At 43.6% G+C, this 21,119-nt stretch overlaps 1 protein-coding gene across 3 annotated transcripts in view; it reads left to right on the top strand.

Annotated features, from left to right (window-relative positions):
* Positions 1–20,721, top strand: part of LOC124048750 (unconventional myosin-Vb-like) — an 81,727-nt gene extending 61,006 nt beyond the window's left edge. For 2 of the 3 annotated variants that reach the window (XM_046369803.1, XM_046369804.1), the window contains exons 23-39: positions 635–728; positions 4,069–4,202; positions 4,296–4,415; positions 4,531–4,665; positions 4,814–4,876; positions 10,160–10,405; positions 12,214–12,308; positions 13,833–14,031; positions 14,240–14,333; positions 14,476–14,625; positions 14,920–15,071; positions 15,236–15,325; positions 15,582–15,732; positions 16,075–16,369; positions 16,610–16,784; positions 16,938–17,018; positions 17,129–20,721. In XM_046369803.1, the coding sequence (XP_046225759.1) occupies positions 635–728; positions 4,069–4,202; positions 4,296–4,415; positions 4,531–4,665; positions 4,814–4,876; positions 10,160–10,405; positions 12,214–12,308; positions 13,833–14,031; positions 14,240–14,333; positions 14,476–14,625; positions 14,920–15,071; positions 15,236–15,325; positions 15,582–15,732; positions 16,075–16,369; positions 16,610–16,784; positions 16,938–17,018; positions 17,129–17,281 (2,427 nt within the window). In that variant the 3' untranslated portion in view covers positions 17,282–20,721. Of the gene's footprint in view, positions 1–634; positions 729–4,068; positions 4,203–4,295; positions 4,416–4,530; positions 4,666–4,813; positions 4,877–10,159; positions 10,406–12,213; positions 12,309–13,492; positions 13,571–13,832; positions 14,032–14,239; positions 14,334–14,475; positions 14,626–14,919; positions 15,072–15,235; positions 15,326–15,581; positions 15,733–16,074; positions 16,370–16,609; positions 16,785–16,937; positions 17,019–17,128 lie in introns of all 3 variants that reach the window. The other variant, XM_046369805.1, reaches the window with a different exon arrangement.
* The last annotated feature ends 398 nt before the right edge of the window (positions 20,722–21,119 follow it).

Raw genomic sequence — 21,119 nt, 5'->3', positions numbered from 1 at the left:
CTTTACCTTGTATGTTCTCCAAAGCCCTAATGTTGACAGAATAAAACCTTTTGTTTGAAACAGAAGGGTGAAAACAGTCATCAGTTGCCCGAGTAACTAGAGAAGATGCTGGTAGCAGCGGTTTTACTGAATTCTTGCTCTTTAGAGTCAACTTACTGAAAATCTGATTCTCCAACAATCTCAATGTGGATTTAACTGTATGTGTCAGTGGTCTTCTACTGACCTGGAAGTGATATCATGCATACATTTTTGTATTGTTTTGACCACCTGACTTAAGAAGCTCATTGTTAAGTAGATTGGCTTCAGGCTTTCTCAGTGGTAATAGACACCCCTCTTTGGCCCTTTTGATTCAGTTTGTAACAATGCAAGAATTGTCCCTGGCTCTCTAGCTCCGTTTGACATCACTATGAGAGCCTCACACGCAGGATCGACAGATTTATAGTCACTTAAAGAGAAGCCGGGAAACAAAACAACTAAATAGACATTTTGCTCACTTGTAAGAGAGTAAGTAGCATCTATCGTCTGAAGTAGAAAATTGAAATCGATGAAAGAAAATGCATTGCTCTTGAACGGCCACCATGCTCTTTCTGACGTCTCTATTGCTTTCATTAATGCTCTTGTTCGTTTTCCTTAGAGAGTGGAGGAGTTGGAGAGGGAGAATTCCCTGCTGAAGAGTGAAAAGGAGAAGATGAACCAAAGGATTCTGCACCACTCCAAGAGCACAGAAGGTAAATGCTTTTTAGATCTCATACACCACTAAGATGCAAACGATAGCACTATTACAGTGATATATATATATATATATATATATATATGAGTGGTTGAAGGTGAAACTGTAGTCACAGTGAGCCCTGCATTCTGCCTGACCTGAGGGGAGGGACGGCTTGTTTCCCCACACAAAAGGGGTTTCTGTGGAAGTAGGACAGAAGGCAGAAACCGCATCAAGTTACACGGCAGCAGTAATGTGAGACTTTTTAAAAATATATAAACCGGAGACTTAAATCAGCCCTTGTTTAGCACTGGGTTCACGTGGAAAAGTATTAGTTTTGGAATATGTACCTTTGATGTGTGCGAAACAACATAAATCAATCAATTTGTTAAATCCATTCGTCAATGGACTTCTCTTTGTCAATAAGAAGTCACTTCTAGTTTACATCATAATCTCTGAACATGACCACTGCCTATATCTGAATACCATGTGCAGTACTTCAAACAGGATGCTTCATCACTGAGCAGTTAAAAGGAAATCATTTGACATAATATGACACCAGCCATGACCCACATCTGACTTACTGAATACCGTATCCACTCTTTTCTGGTGAAAATGTCAGTAGTTATTGAAGAGTTGTATTGGCCAAATCTGCTCTCTTTATCTGCAGTGTTACTGTAGGGTTCTCTGGGGGCCCCTTGGGATGAGCGATATCACAATGTACTATAACATTGCTGTGTTTTTCTTTTCTACTGCCGGTTAGAGCAGCATGTTGTCCAGGCTGAGGTAATAACCCATGTTTATGGAGCTAGGGATATTACAGACCAGAGAGCCCCTGTTATTTATCTATTACATTATTACAGTAGCAACATACTATGATCCCAGTGATGCTGCCTTCATATTCATTCCCTTGTAATAACAGAGACATGGTCCTCCTAGGATCCGTGGGCATGAGAAGAGACAATAAACAAGTTATCAAGCAACTTTCATGTTTTCATCCTCCCTAGGACCAGGAGTTTTTCCAACGGTTTCTGTTTAAACCATTACAAATCTGGGGGACTCCTGAGTGGCGCGGTGGTCTAAGGCACTGCATCGCAGTGCTAGCTGTGCCACTAGAGATCCTGGTTCGAGTCCAGGCTCTGTCACAGCCGGCCGTGACCAGGAGACCCATGGGGCGGCGCACAATTGGCCCAGCGTCGTCCGGGGTAGGGGAGGGTTTTTGCTGGGCAGGGATGCTCTTGTCCCATCGTGCGCTAGCGACTCCTGTGGCGGGCGCAAATGTTTCTTCCTACACATTGGTGCGGCTGGCTTCCGGGTTAAGCGGGCATTGTGTCGAGAAGCAGTGCGGTTTGGTTGGGTTGTGTTTCGGAGGACGCACTTCTCTCGACCTTCGCCTCTCCAGAGTCCGTACTGGAGTTGCAGCTTTGGGACAAGACTAACTACCAATTGGATACCACAAAATTGGGGAGAAAAAAAGGGGTAAAATTGTAATAAATAAAAAAGTAAAAATCTGGTCCCATCATAGCCTAAATAAAATGGATTTATTATTATGTCATAACCAGAGTTTTACCTGGTGTGGTTAGCCTACCAGATCATGAAAAACTATCCCCCCCATCCCCCCGCAAAGTACAGCGAGGTCAGTGATGAAAACCTGCTCAGGACTTCAGACTGGGTGTAAGGTTCAACCTTCCAGCAGGACAACGACCTTGAGCACACAGCCAAGACAACGCAGAAGTGACTTCGGGACAATTCTCTGAGACCTGAAAATAGGTGTGCAGCAACTCACCCCATCCAACCTGACAGAGCTTGAGAGGATCTGCAGAGAAGAATGGGAGAAACTCCCAAAATACAGATGTGCCAAACTTGTAGCATCATACCCAAGAAGACTCGAGGCTGTAATCACTGCCAAATGTACTTCAACAAAGTACTGAGTAAAGGGTGTGAATACTTATGTAAATGTGTTATTTCCATTTTAGCAAGGGGAAAAAAACGCTTTTAATCAATTTTAGAAGAAGACTGTAACCTAACAAAATGTGGATAAAGTCAAGGGGTCTGAATACTTTCCAAAGTGTGTGTGTGTGTGTGTGTGTGTGTGTGTGTGTGTGTGTGTGTGTGTGTGTGTGTGTGTGTGTGTGTGTGTGTGTGTGTGTGTGTGTGTGTGTGTGTGTGTGTGTGTGTGTGTGTGTGTGTGTGTGTGTGTGTGTGTGTGTGTGTGTGTGTGTACTGCGCTAATGGGCTTCCATTGTTTTTCTTGGCTCAGTGCAGCCGGCAGGCAGCGGCTACTGTGACAATTTCAGAGCGTAACAGGGTGTTAACTGCAATTTCAGTTGCTAGGTTCTAAATATCAGAGTAAGAACTCAATGTACACTATGAAAGCTTAAACCAAGTTTATTCACCCCAAAGCATCGAACAGCTGAACATGGTTCCACCAGTGGTGGTATATGTACCCCAGTTTGGGTTGGAATCTCCTCCTTCTCTTTAAACGTTACATCTGTCGCTAGGCAGGAGATTAAGTGACGCGTGCAATAAACTGTTCCTTCTCCCTTAACGTGACCTGACCTCTGTCGCCTTTCTCACTAATCCACATCTCTCCACCCTTATCAGTGCCTGCCAAGATGTGATTGCTTTTCCTTTACTCAGTACATTCCAAGGTTCGTTGTCTCCACCATATACATTCCTCCTACAGATAACCATTAACTTCTGGTGTAGAAACCAGACTATAGCACCCCTCATGTCTCAATATTTGAAGTTTAGAAATCTAAACCCATCACAGGTAAAAACTCAATAAAACACGTCTCAAATATAAGTCTATACGTTTCAGCTGTTTCGAAAACATTGCTCTGTAGGAGTGTTAAGCTCAACAAGGTCAACTGCCCTGCTCGGAGGGGGGCGAGTGTAGTGCGTGAAAACTGTCATCTCTTTTCTAGTGTAAAACCAGATGTAATGCTCCAGGCGTGATCATTTCGCGAGTTTACGTGACCGTATTGTCTCTCAAAAAATCTATGCCTCTCGAAAACCTCTCAAGAATGTCCCTATGCTATCGGCAATGTGAAAACGGTCCAAGATGGAAAAGTTATTTGGAATCATGACAATACAATAACCTATCCCTCAAATGAACGTATGAAATGGTGCTGACACCAATGTGCTATTCCAAGTAACTTGATAAAATCAACATGACATCAAAGACTAGCAATAGATATTCAGTACCTGTAATGGAGAATACTGTATGTAACTTCATGATGGCTTGTTTTCTAGTCACTCAAATGAAGGCTCATCTATAGGACAGTAATTGAGTAATAGTGAATGTGGAGACTCGTGAAAGTGATTTGATGTGGACTGGTCGTGTGTGTGTGTTTCAGACCAGGAGAGCAGTGCATCCCAGAGTGTGGGTCGGGTCCAGGCAGAGCTGGATGAGGAGAGGCAGCGCTATCAGAACCTGCTCAGGGAATTCTCACGACTGGAGCAGAGATATGACAACCTACAGGAGGCCAAGGTGCGTGTGTGTATTTGTGTGTGCACATTTGCATGTAGGTTTCCTATGCCAAGCCAGATGACCAATGGTTCCCTGTCTCCTCTTACCCTTCAGTTTCAGCCTGGCCACAGGAGGAACAATTCTAACCAGAGCAGCCTGGAGTCTGACTCCAATTATCCCTCCATTTCTACCTCCGAGGTGGGAGACACTGACGATGCCATCCAACTCGTAGAGGTAAGACCTCCTTAACCAGGATTAACCCATTTTATACAGTCTTATACATTCTAACACAGGCTTACTGTACATAGTTGCTTGGGCTAGGTTTTCACCTGACATTGTTCCCCTGTAGGAGATGGGAGTGGAGAAGGCAGCAATGGACATCGGTGTGTTCATGAAGCTGCAGAAGCGTGTTAGGGAGCTGGAACAGGAGAGGAAGAGACTGCAAGTCAACCTGGAAAAGATGGAGGACCACTCTAAGCGCAAGGTGGGCCCATGTCTCAGTCTAGTGTTATGCTCTTGCTTGTTTTTCTATACTTCTAAAATACTTACACAGAATTTTCTCCCGTTACTCTTTGTCTTGAATACCTTTAAGTTTAAGATCCTCAATATTTACTATTAGCCATCTCTCTTAGGGCATTGAGCCAAAGACGACATCAGAGCAAGAGAATGCGGATCTGGCCTACAACAGTCTCAAGGTACAGATCCATCCACCCCCACACAGATACACCAATTAACATGCATACACACAGACAACCACAGTGTACAGTACTATTCAGCAGTGGGATGTCTCTATTTGTTGTGTTTCATTTCTTCTTCACTCTGGATGTTCTGGTGTCTTTGGTCTTCCTGCCCTCAGCGTCTCAAGCATATTCAAAGAATGAAATTGTATGTTTACATGTTGCCACAGAAAGGTAGAGGATCTGATTCATGTTAATTTTGTTGTAGCAACACCTTTTCACTGGAATAATAATTTCAATATCCACAGATGAAAACAAAAAAACTCAAATATAGCTGCAAGCAGCAATGAATGGGGTTCACAGGATGAGAGAAAGGATGCACGGGCAGTTGGATGACAAAGCAAAGGTTCATAAGAGGAATATGTTTTAAAGTATTTTTTTTTGCATATCTGCTAATGTAGATCTATAGGTACAGTGCGGCCATATTTGAATGCTGCAAAAAAAAATCTCAAAACCATTAAAGACTGAGTCTAAATACAAAATCAGGAATGAATCTGGTATATGGTTCATGAGGAGAAGATGATTGCATATGTTTTTGAGCATTACCGTTACATATGCAGATAATTAGATGTTAAAAGTTTCCTTGTTTTTTGAGATATCAATACCGAATTCAATGTGGTTTTCCTTAGGGACGTCCATGATAGCGATGACAAGTTTCAAGTTAATAGGCAACTGTGAAGTGGATTTATAGTGTTTTAAATGGATATGTAAAATCTGAACTCCACCATCTTTTGACCAGCTTTTCTCAAACTAAGTTAAGATGCGTACCATGGGTATACTTTCCAAATGTGTTGTCACTTGATCCTATGGTTCATGAGAAGTATTTTTTGCATATTAGCCTATTAACCTATGTGCTAATATGCTTCTACTGGTATAGTGTGGCCATCTTTGAATGCATTAGCGTTATTTTCTCAAACTCTCTTTAGGGACTATTGTGATGAGTCCAAAAACCAACTTAATTTATTGATTTTAAATTTTGCAGGATGAAATCTCTTGAGATGCACCATTCAATTTTCAAGTGTTCAAATGAAAGAAAATGAACAAAGTAACAAGAATATGGCAACTACTGTCTTAATAATAAAATGTACAAACAAAATAAAACAGTTGTTGTACAACTACTAATAGATCTACAACTAATAAAAATGACTTCCAACTACAACTAATAAAACGAAGTACCTATAATATATACAGTGCATTTTGAAACTATTCAGACCCCTTGACTTTTTCCACATTTTATGTTACAGCCTTATTCTAAATGTTTTCTCATCAATCAACACACAATACCCCAAAATGACAAAGCGAAAACATTTTTTTTAGAACTGTTTGCAAATGTATTACAGATTTTTAAAAGATACCTTGTTTGCATAAATATTCAGACCCTTTGCTATGAGACTCGAAATTTTGCTCAGGTGCATCCTGTTTCCATTGATCATCCTTAATGTTTCTATGACTTGATTGGAGTCAGCCTGTGGTAAATTCAATTTATTGTACATGATTTAGAAAGGCACACACCTGTCTATATAGGGTCCCACAGTTGACAGTGTATGTCAGAGCCAAAACATTTCTGCAGCATTGAAGGTCCCCAAGAACACAGTGGACTCTATCATTCTTAAATGGAAGAAATTTGGAACCACCAAGACTCTTCCTAGAGCTGTCCGCCCGGCCAAACTGAGCAATCGGGGGATAAGGGCCTTGGTCAGAGAGGTGACCAAGAACCCAATGGTCACTCTGACAGAGCTCCTAGAGTTCCTCTGTGGAGAAGGGAGAACCTTCCATGAAGGACAACCATTTCTGCAGCACCAATCAGGCCTTTATGGTAGAGTGGCCAGGAGGAAGCCACTCCTCAGTAAAAGGCACATGGCAGCCAGCTTGGAGTTTGTCAAAAGGCACCTAAAGGACTCTCAGACCATGAGAAACTTCTTTGGTCTGATGGAACCAAGATTGAACTATTTTTCCTGAATGCAAAGCGTCACGTTTGGAGGAAACCTGGCACCATTCATACGGTGAAACATGGTGGTGGTAGCATCATGCTGAGGGGATGTTTTTCAGCGGCAGGGACTTTGAGACTAGTCAGGATCGAGGGAAAGATGAACGGAGTACAGAGAGAGCCTTGATGAAAAAGGTTAACCTTCCAACAAGACAACTCTAAGCACACAGTCAAGACAACGCAGGAGTTGCTTCAGGACAAGTCTCTCAATGTCCTTGAGTGGTCCAGCCAGAGCCCGGACTTGAACCTGATCTAACATCTCTGAAGAGACGTGAAAATAGCTGTGCAGCAACGCTCTCCACTCAACCTGATCAAGCTTGAGAGGATCTGCAGAGAAGAATGGGAGAAACTCCTCAAATATAGGTGTGCCAAGCTTGTAGCGTCATACCCAAGACCCGAGGCTGTAATCATTGCCAAATGTGCTTCAACAAAGTACTGAGTAAAGGGTCTGAATACTTATGTCAAATCAAGTCAAATTTATTTATATAGCCCTTCTTACATCAGCTGATATCTCAAAGTGTTGTACAGAAACCCAGCCTAAAACCCCAAATGGCAAGCAATGCAGGTGTAGAAGCACGGTGGCTAGGAAAAACTCCCTAGAAAGGCCAAAACCTAGGAAGAAACCTAGAGAGGAACCAGGCTATGAGGGGTGGCCAGTCCTCTTCTGGCTGTGCCCGGGTGGAGATTATAACAGAACATGGCCAAGATGTTCAAATGTTCATAAATGACCAGCATGGTCAAATAATAATAATCACAGTAGTTGTCGAGGTTGCAACAAGTCAGCACCTCAGGAGAAAATGTCGATTGGCTTTTCATAGCCGATCATTAAGAGTCTCTATCGCTCTGGGACATGTAGCACGTCTGGTGAACAGGTCAGGGTTCCATAGCCGCAGGCAGAACAGTTGAAACTGGAGCAGCAGCACGGCCAGGTGGACTGGGGACAGCAAGGAGTCATCATGCCAGGTAGTCCTGGGACATGGTCCTAGGGCTCAGGTCCTCCGAGAGAGAGAATTAGAGCGAGCATACTTAAATTCACATAGGACACCGAATAAGACAGGAGAAATACTCCAGATATAACAGACTGACCCTAAGCCCCCCGACACATAAACTACTGCGGCATTAATACTGGAGGCTGAGACAGGAGGGGTCAGGAGACATTGTGGCCCCATCCGATGATACCCCCGAACAGGGCCAAACAGGCAGGGTATAACCCCACCCACTTTGCCAAAGCACAGCCCCCACACCACTAGAGGGATATCTTCAACCACCAACTTACCATCCTGAGACAAGGCCGAGTATAGCCCACAAAGATCTCCGCCACGGCACAACCCAAGAGGTTGTAAATGTAAATGTGATATATCCATTTTTTAAATGTTATTTTATCAGATCTGTTTTTGCTTTGTCATTGTGGGGTATTGTGTGTAGATTAGGGGGGGAAACAATTGAATACATTTTAGTGGATAGTGGAACCAGCGCGCCTGACACTGATGATCATACCACGCTAAAAGTCGCTTAGTTCAATTGAACAGTAACTGAATGCCTCAATGCCTCTCTGCTTGCTTTTATATAGCAAGCCACGGCCATGTGACTCCTGTCTGTAGGAGCGATCCATTTTTGTGGACGGAATGGTGTACCTAATAAACTGTCCAATGAGTCTAGTAATTTGGGTCTAAGGAGTTTCCAATTTTATGAAGAGGTCACTCGTAAAATTTGGAGTAAATCTGACTTGTATTTCATGAAGATTTGTTTTATTATTTTAAGCAGCGTTACATAGTCAAAGTGAATTGTTAATAGTTTCCTTATTCTTTAAGATATCAATGCCAAATGTAACATGCTTCATCATGATAATGTCCTTGACCCTAACAAGTTTCTAGTTGATATGCCATTGTGGGGTGGATTTACAACGGATTTCAATGGACATGCGAAATCAGATTTCCTGATTTGTCATTACCTCAGTCTTCTCTTAACCAATCCCTTTTCCCAAGCTAAGTTAATACCATGGGCCTACATACCGCACTTGGTGTTATTTGGACTTATGGTTCATGAGAATAATTTTCCAAAATGTCCAAGATGGAGGAAAATCTATTCTGACGGACCTTATGGGTCCTTGAAGAAAACTTTGTATGTATGGGTTTTCCCTCATACAGAAGAAGTTAAGTCACTAGGTCAAACGGAGCTGTGGAAAGAGGTCAAAGGTGAGACTGCTAATAACAGCGATAGGCCAATTTGTGGATGGCATTATTTTTTACCAAGTTACTCATTGGCTCTGTGCGCCAAATTTTTTAAGAAGTTACCAATCTATGCTTGAGTTATTTGACCATGTAGAACATTTAAAAATAAGAATTAAGACGATAACAATAGGTATTCACAGATTTGCTGTGAACCCCTAAAAAGAGATTTCTGCTCAATTTGCCGATCTCTGTGAGCTTGCTTCTTGCACCTTGGGTAATAGTATGGAATCAATATCATGCCAAATATATTCACAAATGTAAATCACCATCTACAAACACGTTTTGAGTTATAACTGCAGATGTGCAGGTCTTTTCCAAGGGCCATAAGTAAAATAACTGCCATAACATTTTGTGTTTATCACGCATAGAAAACTATTTGTAGTCGTAGAAAAAAAGTTTATCGCATTGATGCTGTTGACCCGGATCACTGGTTGCTGCAGAAAAAGACTAGGTCAAAGGGGGTGAGTGTAACCGGTGTGAAATGGCTAGCTAGTTAGCGGTGTGGGCTTTTAGCATTTCATTCTGTGACGTCACTCGCTCTGACACTTTGAAGTAGTTGGTTCCCTTGCCCTGCAAGGGCCGCGGCTTTTGCGGAGTGATGTGTAACGGTGCTTCGAGGGTTACTGTTGTCAATGTGTCCAGAGGGTCCCTGGTTCAAGCCCAGGTTGGGATGAGGAGAGGGACGGAAGCAATACTGTTATAAAGTCTGATCCCATATCCTACACCTCCCCACCTTTTGCATGCCTGTCCTGGGGAAACGGTTAGAGGCTTCAGGAATACTTATGGCTCCTTAATGCTCATTGTCTGTGCAACATGAGACAGCGGATGGATTATAATCACTTACAATGTATGACATATTCTTCACATTTAGTGGTGCTATCACATTGGCCAGCTAATTAAACTATTTGGGTTCTTCCTTACATTGAGCCTTGGCATTTCATTACTTTTATTACCAACGATTACCAAAATTACATTTTAGATTGCCGATAAATCTCTTTGAACTTTGGCCTTGTTTTTCCACAGAGACAGGAGCTGGAATCTGAGAACAAGAAGCTGAAGAATGACCTGAACGAGCTGAGGAAGGCCATCGCTGACCGCGCCTCCAAGAACAGCTCCTCCAATGAGCTTCAGGATGGCTACAACCTGTTGCTGGGTCAGCTCAAGGCAGCCAATGAGGAGCTGGATGTGCGCAAGGAGGAGGTCCTTATCCTCAGGAGTCAGATTGTCACCGCAGCCCAGCAGAAAGAGAAGGACACAACCAATCACATTGTAAGTCACCAAACTGGGAGCTGAAAGTTGACATGGCTTCATTTGTCCAATGGGAAGTGTTTATTGTCCAGTTTATATGGCCCTATTGGTTAATCAAAAGGTTATCTACACATTAAACTGGTACCAAGGACCTTCAAATTAGTCTTGTGAGGCTTGCGTTCTAGGGCAAAACAGAGAACACCATGTTCATGAGTCTCAGCATGTCACGCATATCTATAGTTTAAGCAGATGGATTTTGATGGGGATGTTTTTATGTTAATTAGATTTCCACTGGGGCTATAGGCCAAGGGTTGAAAGAATGTTCCACAGCTTGTCTCCACGACTTCACTGCAAGTTGTTAGTGGCCCTAGTTATCCAAATTGCAAGTTCTCCCACTTAAAAAAAGATGAGAGAGGCCTGTAATTTTCATCATAGATACACTTCAACTATGACAGACAAAATTAGAAAAAAAATCTAGAAAATCACATTGTAGGATTTTTTAAATTAATTAATTAGCAAATTATGGTGGAAAATAAATATTTGGTCACCTACAAACAAGCAAGATGTCTGGCTCTCACAGACCTGTAACTTCTTCTTTAAGAGGCTCCTCTGTCCTCCACTCGTTACCTGTATTAATGGCACCTGTTTGAACTTGTTATCAGTATAAAAGACATCTGTCCACAACCTCAGTCACACTCCAAACTCCACTAAAGACCAAAGAGCTAAAAATCTGGTCAAATCTGGAAAATAACAATACCTAGCTTTTTGATCTACAGAACTCATTTGGAAGCTGTTTTCCTGTAACGTGACAAAAAAATGTAGGTAAAAAATAAATAAAAACCTGAACGTTTGTTTAAGGATCGCTGATATACTTTTCTTGTTTGTGACTCGTGGGTTGAAAGTCAACCGAATTATTATCATTATGCAGCGCAATTGAGTGAAGTCAGCCAGTGATGGAAAAGCACGTGATCGTCTTGCACTGTATGTTATGGATTCCAGTGACCTGTATCTTACCCAAACAAAACACTGGAATATTTAATAAAATGTTTCCAGTTGGATTTAGACAGAGGTACAGGCAGACAAGCATGTAACTGGAGAGGTCTCATTATGAGACATATGAGAGAGACTGACCTCTGTGCCTGACCTCCAACTGGAACTGAGAATGACAGAGTCTGACAGATCAGTCCTTACACTGCAATAATCCAGCGCGGCATTCACCTGTAGTTATGTCCTCCTGAAGAGAGTTCCGAATTTGCTGTTAAACACCGTGGGTAGCCAGGCGTTTGGTTCGAGAAGGGAGTGCATCAGGACAGGAGAGCAGAGAGAGAGAGAGAGCATGGTGTGCGGGAGGCAGCAGAACAGACAGCTCTCATTCACTCAGGCGTTTCCACTTCTACCCCCTCACCCCCCCCCACATCTAGGTAATATTTCAGACACTCCTGAGCTGCACTCTCCCAGTCCCACCTGCTAGGCTAGTGGAGGATATGCCTTGCGTGTCATACTCCTTAGAAGGGTGGTGGTTATGACTCCACTCAGATGATGGCCTGTCGCTCTGATTCTTCCTTTCCCAACTGTTGAAGCTGATTAGTTCAGATGCAGATATTAGAGAGGCGCTGGCCTGTAATATGTGAGTATGTTGAGGGCAGCTCTACTATAATATGGCCTATGACTCGGGTTTATGAGTGTGTGTTAAACACGGACTAGTTTTGACCTAAAGAGGGAAAGAGACAAGTCGGATGAATGTCATTGCCTTATAAAGCAGTCCCACGGGTTTTACTACCTCTTCAATGGCATCATGAATTGACCTTCATGTCCCCCTCTCTCCATAGGAAACCAATAACTTGCCTGAATGGACCAACAGCAAGAAGCCCATAGACAAGGAGGAGGCTCTGAGGTCCTATCATGGACTCTGTGAGTCTAAGAAGTAAGTGTCTTGACCTTTTTATATTGGAAGTACAGTAATGGAATACACACTGGCCTGTGATGAATATGGCCTCTTTTTTTCCCTCTTTTTTTTTGTCATACCCACTGGCGCACAGAATGTTTTTCAATGTAAATATCACATTTCTACTTCTGGATTGACAGGGTGAAATGAGGAAAGTGTCTGGTGGTTATCATTCCATGTGACTACATTAAACTGTTGCCAGTTCTACTATTGTTTTTGTCCAACTAGAAATTGCCTAGAGACCTTGACTACTGTACTTCTATGTCCGGCGCTTAGTCCAACATACACAGTGTAGCTAAGCTCAAGGTGACAGACCGCAGGAGATTACTCTCAGGGTAACATCAGATCACCTTTCTCATCTAAGCTGTCCCAATCACTTTGACGGTATAATGACCAATTCATGGGAAACTGCCCTGCATTTGATTCCACCCTATTGAAATTGACACAGTAATATCCTTCCTGAGCCATCTACCTTCATGGCCCTCTGTCATCATCAATAACAGAACCCTCAGACAGTAAGTGAGTGAGGGGACTTAGATGGCACTCAGATTGCCAGGGAGGAAAGCCATTTGTGCTGCTCGTAATGAGCCACTCGAAGCACACCGATTCATTTCGATCCAAAGCCATCTTCCTTTGACCCACGATCTATTCCTGTTTTTGTTTTTTTATATATCTTCCATTCTGTGTCCCGGCCCGGTTTGAGAGACCCAGCCAAAATGCCAGGTTGATTTGAACACCTCTGTTGTGTCTGCAGAGCAGAACCTTTGAACCCGGAGGTATTTGTTAGACGTCCTCATTATGGCAGAATGCAGATAGATGCAGATAGATGGCAGTAATGAGAGGCAGATGCTGATATAACGACACTCTCTCGCCGTGACCGGGTTTTAAAAGGGTGATGTTAGTGTCTGTCTGTCTGTCTGTTGTGTGAGACTTTGTTCCTATGTCAGCTATAGGATTTTAACTGGAGAATCTCTGGTTCTGCTCTACCTCTCTGTGGTGCTAACTCCTATTGCTCTGTTCTGTTTTCCCCTGTCCACTTTTGTTTCACTTCCTCCTGTCACTCCTTTCTTCTTGCCATCTCTCTCTTTTCCTCTATCTCTCCGTCTCGCTATCTCTATCTCTCCGTCTCGCTATCTCTATCTCTCCTGGCTTGCCGCCGGCAGCAAAGCTTCTGACTGGGGTTATTTGAATGAAGATGGCGAGCTGGGCCTGGCATACCAGGGTCTAAAGCAAGTGGCCAGGTTATCTTCTGCTTTCCTTCTCTACTTACTGCCTTCCTGTTTTATCCTCTCCCCCCGTTCCTATGCCTAAAAGAGGCACAAACTGTGGGGGTTAAGATGCGAGTTAATGAGCTATGAAACCATACGTAATACAGTAAGTCTCCACACTATGGTACCGCAATGCTACAAGTTAGACGTTTGGGAAGGTTCAGTCAGCTTTAGGCTTATTGTAACCATCCCCTCTCTCCTCCTTCCTGTCTCCCCCTCTCCTCCTTTCCCCCAGGCTGTTGGAGGCCCAGCTCCAGTCTCAGGCCAGGAAGCACGAGGATGAGCTGGAGGCGTTCCGCACCCAGATTGAGCTGCTAAGGGACGACATAGAGAAGAAGCAGGAGATGCTAAACCACACCATGTCTCTGTCCCCTGAGGCCCAGGTGGAGTACAGCGTCCAGCAGGAGATCACCCGCCTCACCAACGACAACCTGGTGAGAACACTGCAACCAGGGTGCTGCTCTAGGACTCTCAACCATACTATTATGATCCAAAAGGCAAAACTGATCCTGTAATCAGCAGTCTTACTCTGAGACTCTTTGTGAATACAGGCCCAGGGGCACCTATTGGACTGGAACAGCCCAGAGCTCTGAAAGTTAGTTAGTGTAGAGTTGACCATCTTGAATGTGTTTGTTACTATAGGACTTAAAAGAGCTTGTGGAGAAATTGGAGAAGAACGAGAGGAAGCTGAAGAAGCAGCTGAGGATCTACATGAAGAAAGTACAGGAGCTGGAAGGTGAGAGACCTGGAGCTCCTAATGAATTCTGTAGCCAATTCATTTATTGGTCTCACTAAGCTGTAGTGAAGGGCAAAAAAGGGACATACTGTATGATGGATGTTGCGTTATCAGTGACCACTTTGTCCTCTGCTCTGTCCAGTGTCCGTGACTGCAGCAGCATCCCAGTCCACCACGGCCAAACCAGAGATGACCCGTCAGGTGACTGTCCAGCGCAGAGAGAAGGACTTTGAGGGCATGCTGGAGTACTACAAAGAGGACGAGGCCCTGCTGGTCAAAACGCTCATCACCGGTACGACGTGGCGGCAGAAAGTGGGCTCATCACACAATATGACAGCATCCCAAGTACAAACACCTGTCAAGTCCAGAGCGTATCACTATATTCTCAAATGCACACGATGACTACAATGATTACTGAAATTAGTGGAGGAACCTGTTCCATGGACACATCACTCTCTGTTATAGAAATGGAATGTCACTGTAATGTAATGTCATTGGAATAACTTATCGTAATGCAGTGTTAGTGTAATGTTATTGTGATAACAATGTTATTGTAATAACTAAGATGTGCTGTTTGGTGTTCCAGACATGAAGCCCCACGCTGTATCAGCAACAGTGCCCTGCCTACCTGCCTACATCCTCTTCATGTGCATCCGCCATGCGGACTACATCAACGATGACCAGAAGGTCCACTCTCTGCTCACCTCCACCATCAACGCCATTAAGAAGGTCCTCAAGGTATAGATACAGAGTTGTATTCCCGCATACAGATGGAGACTTCACTCACATACTTTAACGCGGTTCACAGTCTTTGGAAGTAAGTTGCGAGGAACGCTCGGTCAGAATAGAGTACAGCGACTCTGGTATTTGAACATTCTTTTCATTTTGCAATGCCTCTGCAGAAAAACAACGATGACTTTGAGATGACCTCCTTCTGGCTGGCCAACACGAGCCGTCTGCTGCACTGTCTCAAGCAGTACAGTGGAGATGAGGTGAGCCTTACTTTGAACGATCAGAGATCATTCTGCTTATTATGAACTGTGACGAGATGCTAGAAAGGATGCTCAGTACTTTAGCTGGTTGAAATAAGGGGTAGATTGTCTGACATTTATACAGTCTGACGACTCCTTGATTTCTCTCCATGCACGATGCATTTGACAGATGTGCAGACTGACATACACTTGCTTTAACCTACTCTACAAATCGTAGCTCTCTACGACTCTCATTCCTTTCTTGCTGTTTTCCCAGGCGTTTATGACTCAGAACACGGCCAAGCAGAATGAGCACTGTCTGAAGAACTTTGACCTGGCAGAGTACCGCCAGGTGCTGAGTGACCTCTCCATCCAGATCTACCAGCAGCTCGTCAAGGTGGCAGAGCATGTGATGCAGCCCATGATCGGTGAGGCGCTGGGGCAGCTCGGTGGGCAAGAACTGTGTGGTCCAGAAGTTGGAGACAATGGACTTGGAAATTGACCAACTGTTTCTTCATTCTGGGTTGATTGTACCGCTGTTTTGTTTTGGTGTGTGTGTGTGTGTGTGTGTGTGTGTGTGTGTGTGTGTGTGTGTGTGTGTGTGTGTATATATGTATGTATGTGTTTTAAATCTCTTATTATACTGATCTATATTTCCCACAGCTGAATGTTTAGTTCAGTACTTAGGTTTCCTAAAAGAAGAAAAGTGAACCAATTAAACCTATAGATATGAACATTGCGTTAACTATCTCCTCCCTTCAACTGGGCAGTATCGGCCATGTTGGAGAGTGAGTCTATCCCCAGCCTTGCGGGAGTGAAGCCCATGGGTTACAGGAACCGCTCCTCCAGCATGGATAAGGACGAGGAGGGCCCAGGGAGCTACACCCTGGAGGCCCTGATCAGACAGCTGGGCCAGTTCCACGGGGTGATGGGCGAGCACGGCCTCGACCCAGAGATAGCAGGCCAGGTGATCCGGCAGCTGTTCTACAGCATCAACGCTGTCACCCTCAACAACCTGCTGCTCAGGAAAGACGTCTGCTCCTGGAGCACTGGCATGCAGCTCCGGTATGTTTGTTTATTTATGTGTGTGTGTGTATATATATTACAAACATACAGAACCATGCTTGGGGATATTATATGTTACTAGGGACTGACCAGGAAAAGGCCCTTAATGCTACATACAGTATAGCTAAGAGGAGCACTCACTACTGTTAGAGAGAGAAAGTAGCATACAGGTTTGATTTATGACCCGTCACTGAAGAGGTGGGTCTGTACTACTAAGTGTCTCTCACTGGGATTGGTTAGGTACAACATCAGTCAGATGGAGGAGTGGCTTCGGGGGAAGAACCTCCACCAGAGCGGGGCCGTGATTAACATGGAGCCCGTCATCCAGGCCGCCCAGCTGCTTCAGGTCAAGAAGAAGACGTCCCAGGACGCCGAGGCCATCTGCTCACTGTGTACCGCTCTCACCATGCAACAGGTACACTCATACACCTGTTACAGAAACCTGTTACACGCCTGTTGCACATCACCAATCCTTGAGCACCGGAACGCCCCTCACAACTCCGTCTCAAAGTTCACAGGAAGAGTGACGTGTCTTCATATACTAACCAGTGTCCTATTGGTCATACAGATTGTGAAAATCCTCAACCTCTACACCCCGCTCAACGAGTTTGAGGAAAGAGTCACTGTGTCCTTCATCAGAAACATCCAGGTGACAACTCTCCGTTCGTTATAATGAGTGATTGAAACCACTTCCAGTCTAATGTAATCTATTTTCCATGCCATTTATTCATGTTTTTTTATTTATTATCTTGTCCTCAGAATCGTCTGCAGGGGAGGAACGATGTCCCAATGCTCCTGGTGGACACCAAGCACACCTTCCCTGTCCTGTTCCCCTATACCCCCTCAGCCCTTAGCCTGGAGACCCTTCACATCCCTGCCAACCTCAGCCTACACTTCCTCACTCGAGTCTGAGGCTTCAGCGAGGCCTACCACAGGCCTGGTTCTTAGCAAGGAGAAGCAGAGCCCCACGGAGCTCCCTCTAACCTGGGCAGCTTTCAGTTGCTCTGCTAAACAGCAGAGGGCGCCAAGTCTACAGCACTCAATGGAAGGCAAAAGAACCTTCCAGCTGACCAACAATGGATGCTGTCAAGATTCTGCCTGTGTAAATCCAGCAGAATGTGTCAAGTCATTCTTTATAGGTGTCCACAACTGCTTCCTCTATTTGGCGTCTTCTACAGTTGGGCTATTGAGATGCTGTGCTTCGTCAGTTCTGTCCCATACAGTCAAATTTATTTTCATTCGCTGTAAGTCGTCTCTCTATGGTAAGCCGACTGTAAATACATTCCTCTTAAAGATGAATTGAATCTGTGTAAATGTGTGCTCTCACTTCCATTGACACGGTATTGATTCCCAGTTAGCCACTCCGCCAAGCATTCAGTGTCCTGTTTTATTTATTGTACAGTGGGCAGTGGTCTACCGTGTCAGTCTGGCTTCCTCATGATGAGTTAATTGTAGCCTCACTCGTCTCTACACCCTGTCAATGGACAGCAGATCAGACTTGGGAGCAGCCCTGCATTGCAGTGGCTCTGTTTGTGACTCAGTCTACACGCAGCACTGTGGCTCTGCTGCTCTCGATCCTTCCTCTGCCTTGAGGAATCCTCAGTCTTCAGAGCCCTTCTCTCACTGAGGCTCGAGTTTTGATCTTATATAAGAGCCATATCTCTTTGGTGTTCAGATCAGAGCACACCGTCACACTATCTCCTACTACACGCTATGGTCCAGGAAGTCTGAAGCGCTCAACAAATCTCTGAGAGATTAGTTGTTGTTTTTACGCTGAATTCAATTCAAATGAATTGAACCCGTATCATTTCCGAATCAGGAGAAGTGAAGGCAAGCTTTATGTAAGTGAGGAGTTGGTAAGTGGGGTAGATCCATGTGTTTGTGAAGACTAGGGTTGAGTAGAGATGGGCGAGGGAGCACTTGAAAATGAGACTGGAGAGTCTCCTGTGCAGAGTAAGGAAATAGCCATTCCTGCAGGACAGACTTAGCCTGGTTTCAAATCTGTTTGTGCGGTCTTGCCAACTCCTGCATGGCATGACAATGACTGGCAGGAGTTGGCAAGACTGCACAAACAGATCTGGGGCCATGCTAGTTCTGCTGCAGGACAGAGGGATTAACCCTTTACACTTGTGGGAATTGGCATATGGATAGGGCTAAATTGAAATGTTTCTCACAGAATACATAAGGAAAGCATATGCATAAGCATGGTAACAATTGAAAGGGAACCGTTTGGATATTGTGGGGAAATTATTAGACCAAAATTGAAGACACAACCTGACACACTCAGACTGAATCCAAACATTACACTGTTGATTGGATGTGCATTTTACATTTACTGTACATTTTGCCGCATTTGTTGATAATGAAATCCTGAAAATACTCAGGATACATTCAGTAACATGAGAATATTCCCTGGAAAATGTGGGGTAGGTGCAACATAATACCAAAACAACGACACTCAAACCGAGTGAGAGGACTAACTGGTTTCCCTCACTCGGACAACGAAACGTTTTGCTAAAGTTTCCCAATTAGCAGGAGGGATGGGGTTGACTTCTTGTTGCATGCGGTGGTCAAGTTCAGAACTGCTGTCAGTCAAAATCCTACAGAGCTGTGAAGCGCAGAGCCAGAGCTCTGATGTAATGTATAGCATGCTACTGTACATCCACTGCATTCCAATTTAGGCGCTTATCAGTGCCCAAATCTGCCATTTATACAGCTCCGCATACTGGTACGAGTGTAAAGGGTTAAAGGTTAAGTGGAAGTGAGAGATTGTTCATTAGTAAGTGAAACGGGAGGAAATCAGAAGTGACATTGGATGGGAACGAGAAGAGCCACACAGCTATCAAAGACTACTGATGAGAGAGGAAGAATGAATCCTGACTTCCAATGATGACTACATTTTGAGCCCAAGTAATCGAAAGCGGCATTTGTCTGATTTGTTGTCGTTTCCTTGGACTCCTGCCACAGTTGTGAAGCAAAGAGCACGTGGAAGGTCAACGTAACTTCATGACGATACATGGAGAGCACTGTATCTCAAAGTTAAGACTGCGAGCGTATCAGCTCCATGAAACTGAAGTAATAAATAACAGATCGTGTCTGCAACTCCACTGTTTCCGCACCGGCTATTCCTATTGGATAGAAAACACATACTGTTGTTGGGCCTCTGAAGTTTTAAGCTCGTCTTCAAATCACGTTCAGAGATATCAGAGCAGCTTTTACTAGAACAAAGCCTGTGTGGGGAAAGGTCTCTAGCTACTAATGATGCCACTAACATGTACAGGACCATCTTTAATTCACCTTGTGCTTGTATTTTGTTTGGAATATGTTCATGTGTTTATTTTTAGTTCTTTTTTATTACTGTTGAGAGTTAATGGTAAAGGGAGCAGGCTTTTTCTAACACTACTACTCGCTCATTTTGAGTGTCATTCCTATTTCCGTTGTATGTTTTGTAGTGTGGTTATATAACTTGGTCTTCTGTCGATTTTTGTGCCATTATAGCAGAGTTTCAGATGCAGGTTCCTATAACATCCTTTCTGCTACTCTCACTTGTAAAGAACTTGATATTGCTTATGTTAAGACTGGAAGTTCAGTATTTTTCACTGCATTCCTCTTTATGTCATAACTTACGATTATATCATGAGGCTATACACAGAATAACATATTTCACAGGGGCCACATCCCCAGAGAGGCCTTCAGTCTATGGGCCCTGTGTGCCAAAATAACAGTTAGAAAACACAAACAATGCATACATTTAACAATGTCGTAATGTTCATCGATATAAAAATAGAGTCGCACACTCTATATATAAACTCCCAGTAATTTATTGGGTAAAATCATTGATGAAATTGAATTGGAGTCGAGGCCCTGGTGTGTGATTAGAGTATGGATGCCAGCGTTCATACATTGATTGATGTGTTGTCCTTAATTGAAGCTCTTTCTAAAGCAGTGGTCTTGTCCTAAAGTTGAATCTTGATGTGGACTTTATAGAAGTGTGTTTGTTTGTATGCAGATTAGTACATGTTGCACAGTATGAATTTGGTGACATGGACACATTTATTCTGCCAACATCTCATTGAATGATCAAGGATTGTGAATTATTTTAGATGAAGCATTGAAAGCCCACAATGATCTGGTTTTGTGGATGAGTAAATGATACGCAAATGCATATGACAATGTTTTGTATGGTCAGGGTGATGTACGGTTTTCCATCTTATATCTGTACAATTAGGAAATGTATTTAGTCATTGGGGAGGAATTAAAATAGTGTATTGACTCAGTTTGAACAAAATGTAACCTCACAATCTTTCTTTGAAAAAAATGTTGTAAAAATGAAATAAAATGTTCAATTTATATTTTGTGTTGTGAATTGTGGTTTACTACTGTTACATTGCCCAGCAAGAAAACCAAATAATGTTGCTCAAACAGAAGGAGGATCGAACAAAGTCACTGACAACAGCCAAAAGGAAACGTGGGGTTTTAGGTGTTCTGAACGAAACTTGTGGGGGTGTCCACGGAAAGTTAACTAGCAACAACAACTGGAACCAAAAAGACACCCACCATGAGAACCCACTAAATTTGCCCATGAACAGGAAAACAAAATTAAAACCCCCATCAGGGACGTAAACCAAAAAAGTGGAGCAAAACAAAATCAGACAAAGGAGATGTTTATCTGCTGTGTGGGATTGCCCTGGGGAATGTTTTAAACTACTCAAGGCTATTAGTTAAGAGTAACTTGCGTTACTCTTTTGTA

Source organism: Oncorhynchus gorbuscha, linkage group LG11 (genome assembly GCF_021184085.1).
Source record: "Oncorhynchus gorbuscha isolate QuinsamMale2020 ecotype Even-year linkage group LG11, OgorEven_v1.0, whole genome shotgun sequence".
Classification (NCBI taxonomy): Eukaryota; Metazoa; Chordata; class Actinopteri; order Salmoniformes; family Salmonidae; genus Oncorhynchus; species Oncorhynchus gorbuscha.
Note: the sequence above shows the minus strand (reverse complement) of the source record. Positions and strands in the feature narration are given on the sequence as shown.